Consider the following 15,968-nt stretch of genomic DNA (forward strand, 5'->3'; position numbering starts at 1 on the left):
TCTACCATCGCGGGGTGCCCCTCGGTGGACTGCCGATGATATTCTGTCGACAGTTGGCGCGCTAGGTAGGGGTGTGCGTGCTATTTCCTTGTCGAACAAGATGGTTTTTTCTGCAGACTCTTCGTCCCTCCCACAGCCTGGCCAGATCTTCATGGTTGGATCCATCACGTGGGTCATCAACGCCGACGGAGTTGGAGAGCTTCTCGAGCCAGTGTAGATCGGCTCTGCACCGACCACCCTCGCATCCGCAACTGCAGATCCAATCTCGAAACCACTTCTGAGGTTGGCTCCATTAGCCACCCACCGCTTGCTTCCCTGCTACCAGAGGAGGCATGTCAACAACGATGATCTGATCGAATCTATCGATCAGGTCGGCCAGAAACTCGCCGATTGCCTCTCCATTGCTGAGTCGGCTCTGGACACCCTTGTTTAGCACCAAGCACCCTCCGATCCCGATCTATCAACGATCAATGCTCAGCAGACTCCAGGGCCCGCCGCCCTACCTTTCGGGCTTGCCAACACCGCAACTACATATCAGGACGCCCTGAGGGGCAAATTCGCCGACTAGCTCGCCGACCAATTTCCACCAACCGTCAACATGCTGCACGCCGGTCGGGATCTCGGAGCATCCCTCCAAACTATCCTCAAGGAAAATCCGGACTCCGAATCTCAAGGATCCACCGAGCCCCTCACTGAGACCTTCACCAAGCAACCTCCTCTCCTGCTTTTCTAGGGTGGCGCAATTTTCAATGTCAGTATCGACAGCCCCCCCGGAACGATGAAACAGACGAGGAACGCGCCGCCTGTGAAAACAGGAACGCCAACCACGCGCAACGGCATGATAACGAACGTGCCATCGCGATGGCCGAGGCTGCTCGTGATAACCAGATCGATTCACAAGGAAGGCCCCTTCATCGCAACCTCAACGAAGAATTCCTCTGCGTTGACGGCCATGACATTTTCAAGACTCCGAGCGCTAATTTGGCCGTGGCCGCCAACGAACTCGCTCACCTCCTGCAGATGCCTGAGCTCGCCAAGGTCGCTGCCATGCTTAAAGCGGCACACTGTCAAGTTAACGAGATCCGAGAAGTTCAGAGACCTTCATGCTCCACAAGCGTGATCCACCGATCAGTTGATCCTAGATCCAATCGCCGCCCTAGTCAAAGCCACTTGCCGACCAGTCACCACCTCCCCAGGGGGGAGTTGGAGGCCACCGCGCTGAGCATCATCGCCAGCACGACCAAGAGGTCGAATAGGACACCCGAGTGCACCTCAGCAATCTTTGGGACGCAGGACGGCGTATCGACCAACGATGTTTTGGGTGCCATGAAGATGAAGTACGATGTCGTTAGGAGTACAAGCAGGAATACGGTAACCCGGACGCAGCTCTAGAGCCGATCATCGCTGGCAACACTACTGATGTTGGTCCTGACAGCCTGGAAGGGCCCCCTGCATTCACCAGGGCACTCGGAACGCTCTAGTGGCCTCGTGGTTTCAAAATCACTGGAGTCGAACCCTATGAAGGAAGGATGAACCCAACTCAGTGGCTGTAGGCTTACGCCACCACCGTCCGAGCCGCCGAGGGAGACACCAACATCATGGCAAACTATCTCCCTGTCATGCTCACGCCAGCCGCCATGAGTTGGTTCACAAGCCTCGCCCTAGACTCCATCGGCTCTTGGGAAGATCTGAAGAGAGTCTTCACCGACAACTACATGGCCACATGCAGGCGGCCGGGCACCAAGCATGACCTCAACCACATCAACCAAAAGCCGTCCGAACTACTCCGCAGCTACATCAGACGTTTCTCCGAGATGAGGAATTCTATTCCCAACATCACGGAGGCTGAAGTCATCACCGCCTTCATCCGAGGACTTCATCACCGAGAACTCCGTTCTAAGTTCAATAGAAAGCCACCCACTGGCATCGGCGAGATGATCACAATAGCCAATCAGTACGCCGACACCGAGGAAGCAGAGGTGCGTTTTAACGAAGACACAGGCACTAATCGCCTGTCTCACCACCATGATGACCGCAACGACGACCGACAGCACAACGTTCACCACCACAACGACCGCAACAACAATCGACAGTACAACGATCGTCGCTACGACGATCGTAGTTTCCACCGGGACAGCGGACGTGATCGGCTAGATGGATTCAAACCTGGTCAGAATCGCCGCCGCCGACCAGATCACTTTGTCGCCAACGTCAATGAGCCACGCACAAAGCGTAACTACGACGAGCAGTACAAAAAGATTCTGGATGGTCCGTGCCCCTGCACAAGAACGCCAAACACAAGATGAAAGATTGCCTTGGTTTGGCTAAGGAATTCCAGGAGAAAAAGTACAACGACGACAATGGTGGGAACGGAGGACGCCGACCACCAGGGGATAATAATAATGCCTTCTAGGACAACGACAAGGTGGTCGCCACCATCTTCGGGGGTCTCGCCTCCAACGAAAGTAGAAGGGAACGAAAGCTCGCCGCCCGATGAGTGCTCACCATAGCTTCAGAAGAAACTACCACCAACCCCAGCTATCGCCCATGGTTCGAAATCTCCATCACCTTCAGCAGGGCTGACCAGTGGGCAGACATACCCTACACAGGGCGTTTTCCCCTCGTCCTTGACGCGACTATTCAGAAGGTGCTCTTCAGGAAAGTCCTCGTTGACGGTGGGAGCGCTTTGAATCTACTCTTCACCGGGGCCCTAAGGGAGCTCGGACTCAGGACAACAGACCTCACGCCTTTAGACTCCTCCTTTTGGGGTGTGGTGCCCGGCAGGGCATCTAGACCACTGGGGGAAATTACCCTACTAGTATAGTTCGGCACGGCAACCAACTATAGAGTGGAACATATCAACTTTTATGTCGCCGACTTCGACACTGCCTACCACGCCATACTAGGGCGCCCGGCTCTGACCAAGTTCATGGTCGTTCCACACTATGTGTATCTGGTGTTGAAGATGCCTTTGCCTGCTGGAGTCCTGTCTCTGTGAGCCAACCTCTTCGTCGCCTACGCCTGCGAGATGGAAAGTCTAGCCCTCGCCAAAGCCACCGACCTCTCCATCCAAATGGCCAGCGTGGTCGCCGAAGCCAAGACTGCATCTGCACATGACATGGAGATCCCAGAGCCTCCCCGGGCCTCCGCCAAGTCCAAGGAAGTCAAGGAGATCGGCCTCGGCCTCGACGACCCTTCCAAGACGGTGAAAATTGGGGCTCACCTTGACCCCAAATAGGAAAGCGCGCTCGTCTCCTTCCTACGTGCCAACGCCGATGTGTTTTCTTGGAAACCTGTAGACATGCCAGGGGTACCATGGGAGAAGATCGAGCACTCCTTGAATGTCTTGCCGACCGCTAAGCCGATCAAGTAGAAACTTCGACGATTCGCGCCGGACAAAAAGGAGGCAATTAGGGTAGAAATAAAATGGCTTTTAGCTGCTAGATTCATAAAAAAAGTGTATCATCCAGATTGGTTAGCTAATCTTGTTCTTGTTAAGAAAAAGAATAAAGAATGGAGAATGTGTGTTGATTATACTGATCTTAAAAAACACTGCCCTAAAGACCCCTTCGGCTTGCCTCGGATAGACGAGGTTGTCGACTCCACCGCCGGCTACGAGTTGCTCTCCTTTCTCGACTGTTACTCAGGCTACCATCAGATCTCCCTCAAGGAGGAAGACCAGGCTAAAACATCGTTCATTACGCCTTTCGGTGCATATTGTTACACCACTATGTCCTTCGGACTAAAGAACGCTGGCGTGACCTACTAGAGGGCTATCCAGACGTGCCTTGACCAACAGATCGGCTGCAACGTCGAAGCCTACATCGACGACATGGTCATCAAGACTAGAACCGTCGACAATCTTATCTCCGACCTTGAAGAAACTTTCTCCAACCTAAGCAAATACCGATGGAAGTTGAACCCTTCAAAGTGCATCTTTGGAGTTCCATCCGATATCCTGCTCGGCTACATTGTCAGCGCTCGGGGCATCAAACCAAACCCCGACAAAGTCTCTGCCATCACCAACATGAAACGGCCAACGTGCGTCAAGGATATACAGAAGCTCACAGGCTGCATGGCTGCATTAAGCTGATTTATCTCGCGCCTCGGTGAAAAAGGGCTGCCTTTCTTCAAGCTTCTCAAGGCCTCCGAGCTTTTTTCTTGGTCGGAGGAGGCAGACACAGCTTTCGAGCAGCTCAAATTGTTTTTAACAAAACCTCCAATCATGATAGTGCCACGACCAGATGAAACTCTGCTGGTTTACATCGCCGCCACTTCTCGAGTTGTCAGTACGGCTATTGTCGTCGAACGTGAGGAAACTGGACACGCCTACAAGGTACAGCGTCCGGTCTATTTCATCAGCGAGGTACTTAATGAGCCCAAAACTTGCTATCCTCAGGTGCAAAAGCTGTTATATGCAATCTTAATCACCTCACGCAAGCTCTGACATTACTTTGAATACTACAAGATCGCCATGGTCACTGAGTTCCCTCTGGGAGACATTCTCCGAAATAAAGAGGCCAACGGTCGTATCATCAAGTGGGCTGTTGAGCTCAGCACCTACTCCATTGACTTCAGAAGCAGGCCGACCATAAAGTCACAAGCGCTCGCCGATTTCATCGCTGAGTGGACCGAAATCCAAGAACCCATCGCCGCCACTTGCCCCGAGCACTGGGTGATGTACTTCGACGGCGCCCTTAATGTTAATGGAGCTGGTGCGGGCATTCTGTTCATCACACTGACAAAGGATAAACTCCAATATGTTCTTCGCATACACTTCCCGGTCTCTAACAACGCCACGGAATACGAAGCATGTCTCCACGGCCTCCGTATAGCCGTCGAGCTCGGCGTCAAACGCCTTATGGTATACGGGGATTCCATGCTGGTTATCAATCAACTCAATAAAGATTGGTCATGTTCCAGTGAGAAGATGGATGCTTACTGCGCCGAAATCAGGAAGCTAGAAGGAAAATTCTACAGCATTGAGTACCACCACGTGGTATGGGATCAAAACCAAATAGCCAACCAACTATCGAAGATAGGATCTTCTCGTACCACGGCTCTGGCAGGGATCTTCGTTCAGGACCTCTTGACACCATCCATTAAGGAAGACAAGGAAGTTGTAGAAGTACCCCCTGCCGAGCAGTTGGTGCTCACGATACCTTCACAGCTCGCCGATTGGAGGGAACAGTTCATCAAGTACCTCTCCAATGGCAAAGTACCCGCCGACAAAATCAAAACCGAACGACTAATTTGCTGAAGTAAGCACTACGTGTTGGTAGACGGTAGCCTGATGAGGAAAAGTGCCAAGGAGGGGATACTATAGAAATGCATCATCCAAGACGACGGTGTGAAGCTATTATCTGAAATTCACTCTGGCTCCTGTGGCAATCATGTGGCTTCGAGAACATTGGTCAGCAAAGCTTTCCGAGCAGGTTTCTACTGGCCCACGGCCATTACCGATGCAGAAGATCTCGTTCGGTGATGTGAGGGATGTCAAATTTTCGCCAAGCAAATACATGTGCCGGCACAAGAATTACAAACCATTCCAGCTTCCTGGCCATTCGCATGCTGGGGACTGGATATGATTGGGCCTTTCAAACTTGTGCCAGGAGGTTTCCAGTACATGTACGTCGCCATCGATAAGTTCTCCAAGTGGATCGAATACAAACCACTCGTCGCAGCTACTGCTAAAAAAGCAGTCGAGCTCTTTGAGGACATCGTACACAGATTCGGTCTCCCGAACAGCATCATCACCGACCTTGGGACAACTTTTACCGGCCATCATTTTTGGGACTTCTGCGAGGATAGGTGCATTTCTATTAAATACGTTTCCGTCGCTCACCCTAGAGCTAACGGTCAGGTCGAGCGAGCTAACGGTATGATCCTCGACGCCCTCAAGAAAAGGCTCTATCAGAAAGAAGAGAAGCACCCGGGCAGATGGCTCAAAGAACTACCAACTATGGTCTGGGGACTGTGCACTCAAGCTAGTCATAGTACCGGTGTATCTCCATATTTTATGGTCTACGGCTCAGAGGCCATACTTCTAGCGGATGTTGCATTCCGAGCACCCAGAGTAGAAAACTATGACGAAGACCAAGCCGCAGCTGTTCGGACAGAAGACATTGATCGGGCCGAGGAAGAATGTCTGATTGCTTGCGTTCGCACAACCAAGTACCTTGAAGGTCTACGGAGGTATTACAACCGTAACGTCAAAGGTCGTTCGTTCGCGATCGGCGACCTCGTCTTACGTCGGAAACAAAAAACCAAAGGGCTTCACAAGCTGTCTTCACCATGGGAGGGCCCTTACATCGTAAAAGGTGTCACTCGACCAGGGTCTTATCGTTTATGTGACCTAAATGGACTCGATGTTCCCAACTCCTGGCACATAGAGCACCTTATACGTTTCTTCCCATGAAATAACATAGATATGTATTCTTTACTTTAATATTAATAAAGTTTTGGTCTCCATAATTTGTCTACATTTTTTCCTTCATCATAAGCTTCAACTACCGTTAGCGAAATGTAAGCCACACCGTGATGGCCTCCAATACGCACGACTAATTCCTCCAAATCGCCGAGAATGATTCCTCCAAATCACCGAGAACGATTCCTCCAAATCGCCGAGAACGTTTCCTCCAAATCGCCGAGCACGATTCCTCCAAATCGCCGAGAATGATTCCTCCAAATCACCAAGAACGATTCCTCCAAATCGCCAAGAACGTTTCCTCCAAATCGCCGAGCACGATTCATCCAAATCGCCAAGCACGATTCCTCTAAATCGCCGAGCACGATTCCTCCAAATCGCCGAGCACGATTTCTCCAAATCGCCGAGCACATTAACTCCCAATCACCGAACACGATTTTTTCCGAAAATTGCCTACCATGCTTCCTCTGGGACGCGTAGGTTTTCCTACAAAAACAACGATGGTGTTGCACTTTCAATTTTTGCAACATAGCCCGCCGATCATCAAACAGCACACCTTTTTTCCTTCTGTTATCTATGGAAACGACCCAGTCCCCGACTACATCCTACACGTGCCTAGGGGCTCCGCCCTCTGCGTTATGGTTGGTCAGCTGCGGTTCCTTGGCCATGCCTGTTCATCCTACACGTGTCAACGCCTCCACGCTCAACGTTATGGACTATGGGCTAGTCAAGGCCTAGATTTCAGTTTATGAATTAATCGCTCAGACGCCGCTTGAGCCATTTCCCTAGCCACGTTATTCACGTTGGCTGCTGGGCAGAACATTTTTTCGCAATAGCAATTCTGGAGGGCAACAAGGCTCTAAAACCCCACCAAACGCACCATGAGCTCGGTGCTCGGCATGTTGGCCGGCAGGACACGGTCTTATGACAACGCCTATTTCTCCAACATACGCATGGGCTCCGCGTTATGCGTTACGGATCATGACCTAACTAAGGCATTTAGTTCAGTGAAAACTAAAAGATCAAACACAGCTTATATTGGGAAAAAGAGCATCGGGTCCATAATACACAAATTCTTCTTAGCCAGATAAATCATGTAACACAGGAGGTAACATCCGAGCAGCTCTTTAAGCTTCGCCAACAGCTTTGGTTTCGCCAAACAAGTCTATATCACCGGCAAGCACTTTCGCCACATCCTCAACGTCATCCTCCAGCTACTGGGTCTGCGCGTCGCTCAGCCCATCGGCAAACCCACCACCTATCGACTGGATGTCGACGGACTGATAATGGGACCGAACAACCGCAAGGGCATGAGTAGCGGCCGTCAAAACGGCGTCGCGATTGAAGTTTTTGAAGTTTTCCCACGCCGCCTTGCATCTCTGCACGATGGTGTCTGGCCCTTGCTGCCTACCATCAGGACGGGGCGCCAGTTCAACGTCGACGCAGTCTAGCACTGGTTTTATTGCGGCAGTTATAGTGTTAAAGTTGTCCTTCTGGACTTTGGCCTCTTGCACCAGCACATCGAACTGTGCCTTGGTTTTATGTCGATAATCTGCAAGAATTACAATGGTTCGTCATGACAAAAACAAAAAAAAAGAAAAGAATTACGGCGTCACTTCCGATTAGGGGAAGCCTACCTTTCAATTCTTCGGCCAGTTTGTCAGCTCGATTTGACTCCTTCATTTTCTCTTGTCGGATTTGTTCGACGGTCTGGCGAAGCTGGTTGAGTTCTGCATCTTGCTCTGCCAGCACAAAAAAGATAAGACAAAAAAAACAATACGGCGACTTACTGCAAAGCACATTATGTGAAAAAGAATACCCGATTTCAGCTTGGATGCATCCTCCAACTGCTGGCACTTCCGGTCGAGCTGTTTAGTTTTACTATCGAGTTCTATGTTCTTCTTGCTCAACTGCTCGGACATCTTCTTAAGTTCCTCGGATGCAATTGCCAGCTCCTCAGATGTCCTCTTCAGTTGCTCGGATGACGCCGTTAGTCGCTCGGACAGAACCCCATTTTGATGTTCAAGGTCCTGCGAATTCGACTCCGCAAGGTCCCGCTCCCGATGGGCCCTTTGAATACTTTTTTCCGAAAGACTTAAAGCCTCCCAGAGTATCTTATTTTCCTCGGCGAGGGGCTCCATCCTCTTTATCAATTGATGCCGTTGTTCAGCTGTCCGAGCTATCCCCTGCGGGTTAACAGTGCAAAAGATAAATCTTGATCTTCCGACAACATTTATCGATGTTATTTGCATGGCACTCACCTCGATTTGAGTCATAACTCCGACGACGGCGGATTTCAACCTCTTTATCTCTCTGGTGGTGTTTTCTTCTTCGACGACTACCACCTCTTCCCCGCGTTTCTAGAGAATCCGGACGGACTGGGGCTCAAGCGTGGTGCGCTCGATCTCCACGACCTCGTCCTCATCCATCGTCGCTTGAGGCACCTTCGGGGGGGGCTCCGTGGTTGGACCGCCGCTCCGACCACTCATGGCGCCCCTGCGGGGGACGATGTTTGCTCCTCAGCAGTTGACGGGGTGGCGTCTGTAACCTCTGGCGAATCAACAGCAGCCGCAGTTTTCGTTTCCACAGTAACGACCATTTTGGTCGTAGCCGTGGTTGCGGTCGCCGACTCACCCATCGTGTGCGCCAATGATTCACCATCGCCAGGTCTACTGGGAGCGACGGCTGGCTCGTCCTCTGCTCGCCGAACACTCAAGGACTCCTGGACGAGGGCAGTCGTCATCTTTTCTTCTGAGGTCACGGGCCTTGACGTCGCACTGCGTCATATCGGCTTCTCAGTAACAAGGTGAAATCAAAGAACAATATAATTACTCCAAGGCAAATATACTCACGGTTTGGTCTTTCGATTGATTTTCTTGAATCGGCAGTGCCTGCCTGACCCCCCAGGCGCGGCTGCTTGGTCGACCTTATGGGAGGACTCCTGCGCCTCCGCAGCGGGCTGCCGCTCTTCTTGGTGCTCGATGGCCCCACCTTCCGTGCGTTGTTCGGGGGCTTGGGTACTTTGCATCGTCGGGGCATCCGCCGTTGCCTGACCATAACTTTCCCCTGCTCGATGCTTGGGAGCGACACTATCCACCGGCGCCTCCGTCGTGCTCGGCGGAGGCACTGACTGGTCTTCGTCATCATCCGACCACTCCAGCACAGCAGTTCATGGTGGCCGAACTGCTCGGTCCTCTCTAAGAGAGATGCCTCCTGGTTTGTGTGCATGAGAGCTGGTGGTTTTTCTCCTTTTTTGGGCCGGCTCGTCTACTGCCGGTCTCTTCCCACAGACCTTCTCTAACACTAGGGATGGACTATCCGACGAGGAGCTCGGCTCACCTTCTTCATGCTGCAGTGGCCACCGAGGATCTACTCCTTTTGGCCAATCGGCTCTCGGCACGTTTGAAAAGTATATTGACCTATCCTGCGAATGAATCTTTTCATAAGTGAGTCTATACTATGCTTGGCAATTATTGCCTGATAGACGCGAAGCGAAATGGTTACCTGAGGAGGCGGGTTGGTGCAGTTGAAAGCCTTCATCCCTTTAGGCCAGCTGAACGAGACATTCGAAGAAAATAGATCCATGGCATGGTCCATTACTTCTTTCTTCGACAGGCGGTCCGTGCTTTCACGGGTACCGTCGTTGTCACCTTTAAAGTCAAACGCCGGGTGGGCCCTCTCTTTGCAGGGTTGGATGCGCTGAACTATGAAACTAGCTGCAACCAGTTCACCCCTAAGCTCCAAGCCTTTACTCAATTCCAGAAGTTCCATTACCTGCTCCATTTCAGCGTTGTTGGGTCTCTCCGACTAGTTACTGTGGTTAACCGGGATGTAGTGGACGTCGCATCGAATCAACAGGTGACTCTGTTTGATATAGAACCATCTAGAGTTCCAACCTTTCAAGGAGGTATTCAGCAGAACGTTGATATACTCGCTGGCCATCCCATCCCTGAGCTATAGGTACACGCCGCCGACCACCTTTGAACCGCTGCCCCCCTTCTTCTTCAGACAGAACAAGTGCCTGAAGAGGTTGAAGTGTGGCAGAACACCGAGAAATGCCTCGCAGAAATGGATGAAGATAGAAACATGCAGAATGGTGTTGGGGTGCAGATTACAGAGGCTAATCGCCCAAAACTCCATAAGATCCCTCAGAAAGGGGTCGACAAGAAACCCTAACCCTCGCCAGAAATAATCCTCAAATACTACAGCCTCGTCAGTATGTGGTGTCGGGAAGGGCTCACCGCTAGCTGGCCGCCACCCAGCAGTAAGACGGTCGGGGATAACGCCCGCCGCCACCATCTTATCGAGATCAGCCACTGATGTCCTCGACGGCACCCACTCCTCGTCGTGGCTACCTCCGGTGGCCACTTTCTTCGGCTTTACGGCTCCTTTTTTCAACGCCATCTCCTATGGTTTGGTCCTAGGGTTGAAGCAGAATGCTCACGATTGATGCGGAAGGTGAAGCATAGGGATTGTGAAGGTAGGAAGCAGGGTGGTTTGATAGAGGTAGGAGGCGATGTGAGTGGCGGCGCGGTTATAAAGCAGTTCCCCCACTCTACCTTAACTCCGAGGGTTTTTGGGAAACTGTTCCCGTGATCAACGCTACATCGATTCCTCCAAAATGGTTTGATGGGCCGCAACTTGGGCTATCGCGTCACAGTAGCCCACGCCGCTGATTTATCGCCGCCACTTTCTTTGAATTCTCCGCATTCTAATGAGGCTTAGTAATTGATACTGAACGGCCATTACTCCGAATTTCTCGCCGCAATTTGATTTATCCGATATCTATGCCAGAAACTCGGGGACTGGCTACCTGCTCAGATGGTTCACTACTTTCTGAGCCTAGCACCACATGACTATGTCACCTACTATCAGGCTCGGGGACTAAGTGGGCACACTTCACCTTGCGGTGAATGTGCTCGTTTTTTGTCTCGAGGCTACGCTCGGGGACTGGCTACCTGCTCGGACGGTTCACTAATTTCTGAGCCTGGCACCACGTGACTACATCACCTACTATTAGGCTCAGGGACTAAGTGGGCACACTTCACCTTGTGGTGAATGTGTTTGTTTTTCTGAAAGCCTCCGAGCATCCAAAGGATAAACCAGGTATCTTTACCATTATTTTCGGATTCTAAGTGGGCACACTTCACTTTACCATGTAGGAATTTTTAATTTTGGACTTGAGCTCCTTACACCCTTATGACAAGCCGTGTTCGGAACACACTGCTCGGCGATGTTGTACACTGCTCGGCAGTTGCTCACAACTGATCGGCTGCTCCTTATGGTGGTCGGACCACGATTTGGACAGCTCGGTCTTGGATCGCACCTACTCGGAAAGTCTCAAGACGGCGTTGCACAACGGGTACAAGGCGCTCGGGGACTAGCTATGGGGGGTACGATCCCGGATACCCACGACAGGTCACATGGGCTATGCCTCCAGGGGCGGTCCAGCCCGCAAGAAGGAGCCTTGCGGGGCACAATTCTATTCGGCGACCCCCACAAGGCATGGAAAGGATATCCTAAAGATGTTATGAGATCTGATAGGATATATACGATCCCATGTTTCTTGTAATCTGTTATTACTTTCTGGTTATCTCTCAGATCTAACCGACTTGTAACCTTGCCCCCAGACCATATAAGGCGGGTAGGGACCCCCTACGAATTCATGGCAAATCATACGATAGCTAATGCAAATCAACAGACCATAGGAGTAAGGTATTACGTCGTACAGACGGCCTGGACCTGTATAACTCGTGTGTCTCTATTGCCTTCTTGTTCTCGATTACACGCTCCTCTACCGATCAATCTACCATCGCGGGGTGCCCCTCGGTGGACTGCCGACGATATTCCGTCGACAGAAGATCACTTGTTTCATGGTCATCAAAAAAGCAAAATAGTGTTGCATTATTAACCGCCGAAGCTGAATACATATCCACCGGTAGTTGTTGTGCACAAATACTTTTGATGAAGGCCACCTTCAGTGACTTTGAAATCAAGTTTAAGAAAGTGCCATTGCTATGTGACAATAAGAGTGCAATCAAGTTAACCAACAATCCAATTCAACATGCAAGAACAAAGCATATTGACGTCCGCCACCATTTCATAAGAGATCACCAACAAAAAGGGACATTTGCATTGAGAGTGTTGGCACCGAAGATCAACTTGCCAATATATTCACCAAGCCATTGGATGAGAAAAGGTTTTGCAAGCTCAGAAATGAGTTGAACATATTGGATTTTTCAAATATGTGTTGATGCACCCCCCACTCATATGACGTGCCTCTCCTTCGAGCAATCCAAGGTAAAAGTTGATTGGCATGGCATACATCCTTGCTAAGGACATGTTTAGTGCATCTAGACATCTTTCACATTTAATAGGCTCGTTCATGAAAATCAAATGAATTTGTTGTTTATATGGTACCACAATTGCTTCTATGTTTTACTTGATCTAGTGGTAGCATATGACATGTTTGTAGGCTTGTAAACCTAGTGTTTGATCTAGAAAATGAGCTCTAAGTGTTTAACTCAACATGGTACAAGATAACCCTTATTTGGAGGTGTGAAGAAGCTTGTCCTTGGATCAAACCAAGTTAAATATCTTTGGCAAATTTTCTAGTTTGAACCAAATTTAGAAATATGATCCTCACCCCATTGATTGACATTGATAATCCTAACCCATCTATAATTTAAGTCTTTGTGGTCATTGATGACAAAGGGAGAGAGAAACAAAGATATAAGTGATAGGGGGAGAAATGACAAAGATATTAGTACATGGAGAGAAAGACAAAAGATATATTAGTGTACTAAGATGATGAAAAGACAACAAAGAGGGGGAATTTGACATAGGGGGAGAGATATGACAAAGGAAAGGAATCAATTAAAATTTTGAGCACACAAGTAGGGGGAGCGAGCTCATGAACTTGTATGGTGCATTTGAATGTGCATTTCATATGTTTGCTTGCATGGCACAAGTTTTAAATTTCAATATCCATGCTTGTGTGGTGTATGCTAGTTGTAGGTTTGAATGATAAAATGAAAAACTAGCATGCATAGGATATCTAATTATTTCATTTCCAAGTATTTCCAAGTGGTATCAAGATAACCATGGTGCTAAGGATGGTATAACGATGCACTCCGATGGGTATCACACTTCAAAGGTCCATCTTTTACACCTTAGCATCATTTGGGAGACATTGTCTCCTATATTTTCTATCTAAGCATATGTGCAAGCTACAATCCAAACTCTTAGCACATATGTAGAGGGAGTAATTGCTACCATATGGAGTTCATGAAACTTGTCCATATCCTTTTACACATGGTAAATATGCTTGGGCAAGCAACATGGATTCAATTGAATTTCAATTCATATCTTTGTGAAAGGGTTGTCATCAATTACCAAAAAGGGGGAGATTGAAAGCTCTACTTTGGTTTTGGTGAATTGATGAAACCCTAAGTGCTAACCTAGTTTATCAAGTGATCATGAGATAGGTAGCACATTCCAAGAGGTGAAGCAAATGAAGATCATGACATGATGATGGTGATGCCATGGTGATGATCAAGTGCTTGGACTTGGAAAGAAGAAAAAGAAAAAGAAAAAGCTCAAGGCAAAGGTATAAATTGTAGGAGCTATTTTGTTTTGGTGATCAACACACTTAGAGAGTGTAATCACATTTAGGATTGATAGCCGTACTATTAAGAGGGGTGAAACTCGTATCGAAATGCGGTTGTCAAAGTGCCACTAGATGCTCTAACTCATTGCATAGGCATTTAGGATCTAGTGGAGTGCTAACACCCTTGAAAATGTTTGTGAAAATATGCTAACACATGTGCACAAGGTGAAACACTTGGTGGTTGGCACATTTGAGCAAGGGTGAAGAAGTTAGAGGTGAAAAGGAGTTAGTCTTGCTGGTCACTGAGTGACCAGACGCTGGTCTTAGAGGGACCGGCGCGTCCGGTCAAGTGTGGTAGCGTAGACGCTAGCATCTGTCATCGACCGGACGCTGGGTCTCGGACTGACCAGACATTGAGGTCCAGCGTCCGGTCGTGTTGACAGATAGCGTAGAATGAAGTCAATGAGTGACTGAACACTGGCTGTGTCTGGTCGAGCATGACTGGACACGTCCGATCGTGAAATATCATTTCTAGAACCTTACTGGAAATGACCGGACGCTGGAGGCTCAGTGTCCGGTTAGTTTGTGCGTAGCGTTCGGTCAGCAGATGACCGTTGAAATCTGACGAACAATATTTGAAGTAGGGGACATGTGGCGTGACTCATGTGACCGGACGCAGAGGGCCAGCATCCGGTCAATACAATCGAAGTGTCCGATCACCCCGCGTTGTGCCTAGTGAAGGGGTACAACGGCTCTATTTTGTGGGGGCTTCTATTTAAGCCCCATGGCCGGTTGAAGCTCACACCTTTGGCCATTTTCATTGACATAGCAACCTTGTGAGCTTAGCCAAAGCCCTCCCACTCATCTCCATCATTGATTCATCATCTTTGTGAGATTGAGAGTGAATCCAAGTGCATTGCTTGAGTGTTTGCATCTAGAGTCACTTGGTGTTCGTGTTTTGCTATGGGATTCGCTTGTTACTCTTAGTGGTTGCCACCACCTAGACGGCTTGGAGCAGCGAGGATCGTCGAGCGGAGGGTGGTGATTGTCTCTGGCTCCGATCATGGTGATTATGAGGGGTTCTTGACCCTTTCCCTGATGGAGAGCCAAAAGGTACTCTAGTGGATTGCTCATGGCTTGTGTGATCCTCATCTTGTGTTGGTTGTGCGGCACCCTATTGAGGGTTTGGCGTGTGAAGCCAATTATCGCATGAACCTCCAAGTGAGTGAATCACCACAACGAGGACTAGCTTGCCGGCAAGCAAGTGAACCTCGGTAAAAAATCATTGTGTTCATCATTGATTCTGAGGTGATTAGTCTTCATTGTTATTCATCCTTGTGATTGATTGGTTCCTTCATCTACATGGCGGTATAACCTTCTTGATCACTCTCTTTACATTACCGCAAACTAGTTGTCAAGCTCTTTAGTGTAGCTAGTTGTGAGAGCTTGGTTGGTTGGTTGGTGTGACTCTTTAGTTAGCCTTTGAGTAGTGTCATAGCTATTGTGTGAATAGATAGTATCTAAACTAGAATTGTGGTAGGTGGCTTGCATTTTTAGTAGGCTAGCGCAACACTCACTTCGCCTCATAATTGTCTAACCGGTTTGTTAAGTGTTGTTGTAGAATTTTTTAAATAGGCTATTCACCCCCCCTCTAGCCATTAGGACCTTTCAGTGGCCACCACGTTGTCGTTGTCCGCTGCCTCTGCCGCCACCGTATGCCCACGTGGCCACGCCACAAACCTGCTCCCACAGGGACACCCAGGCCCGAGCCAGCTCACCGGCCATGCCACACCTCTGACCCGCTCCCATGGCCAGAGTAGCCACGGGCGACCTCCCTGTTTTGTGACCGAACCACAGTAGCACACTACAGGCTCACCACCTGCCACTGTGGCGTGGGCACAGCATCTAGGTGCCACTGTGGCTACTGTGGCA

General features: G+C 49.6%; 1 protein-coding gene across 1 annotated transcript; it reads right to left on the bottom strand.

Moving 5' to 3' along the window:
- Positions 1-7,641: 7,641 nt before the first annotated feature.
- Positions 7,642-8,568, bottom strand: LOC136524112 (uncharacterized). The gene is made up of 3 exons (XM_066517580.1): positions 8,247-8,568; positions 8,065-8,169; positions 7,642-7,880 (listed from the first exon to the last, which is right to left on the bottom strand). Exons 1-3 carry the CDS (start codon positions 8,566-8,568, stop codon positions 7,642-7,644), a joined length of 666 nt encoding a protein of 221 aa, XP_066373677.1.
- Between the last annotated feature and the right edge of the window lie 7,400 nt (positions 8,569-15,968).

This window comes from Miscanthus floridulus, chromosome 18 (genome assembly GCF_019320115.1).
Source record: "Miscanthus floridulus cultivar M001 chromosome 18, ASM1932011v1, whole genome shotgun sequence".
Taxonomy (NCBI): domain Eukaryota; kingdom Viridiplantae; phylum Streptophyta; class Magnoliopsida; order Poales; family Poaceae; genus Miscanthus; species Miscanthus floridulus.

Excerpts from the sequence above, each read along its gene's own strand:
- LOC136524112 (XM_066517580.1), bottom strand. The coding sequence starts at position 8,568 with ATGGAGCCCCTCGCCGAGGAAAATAAGATACTCTGGGAGGCTTTAAGT. Across the intron at positions 8,170-8,246 it reads TGCATCCAAGCTGAAATCGG|AGCAAGATGCAGAACTCAAC; the intron begins GTATTCTTTTTC and ends TTGTGCTGGCAG. Across the intron at positions 7,881-8,064 it reads ACTGGCCGAAGAATTGAAAG|TGCTAGACTGCGTCGACGTT; the intron begins GTAGGCTTCCCC and ends CAATAAAACCAG.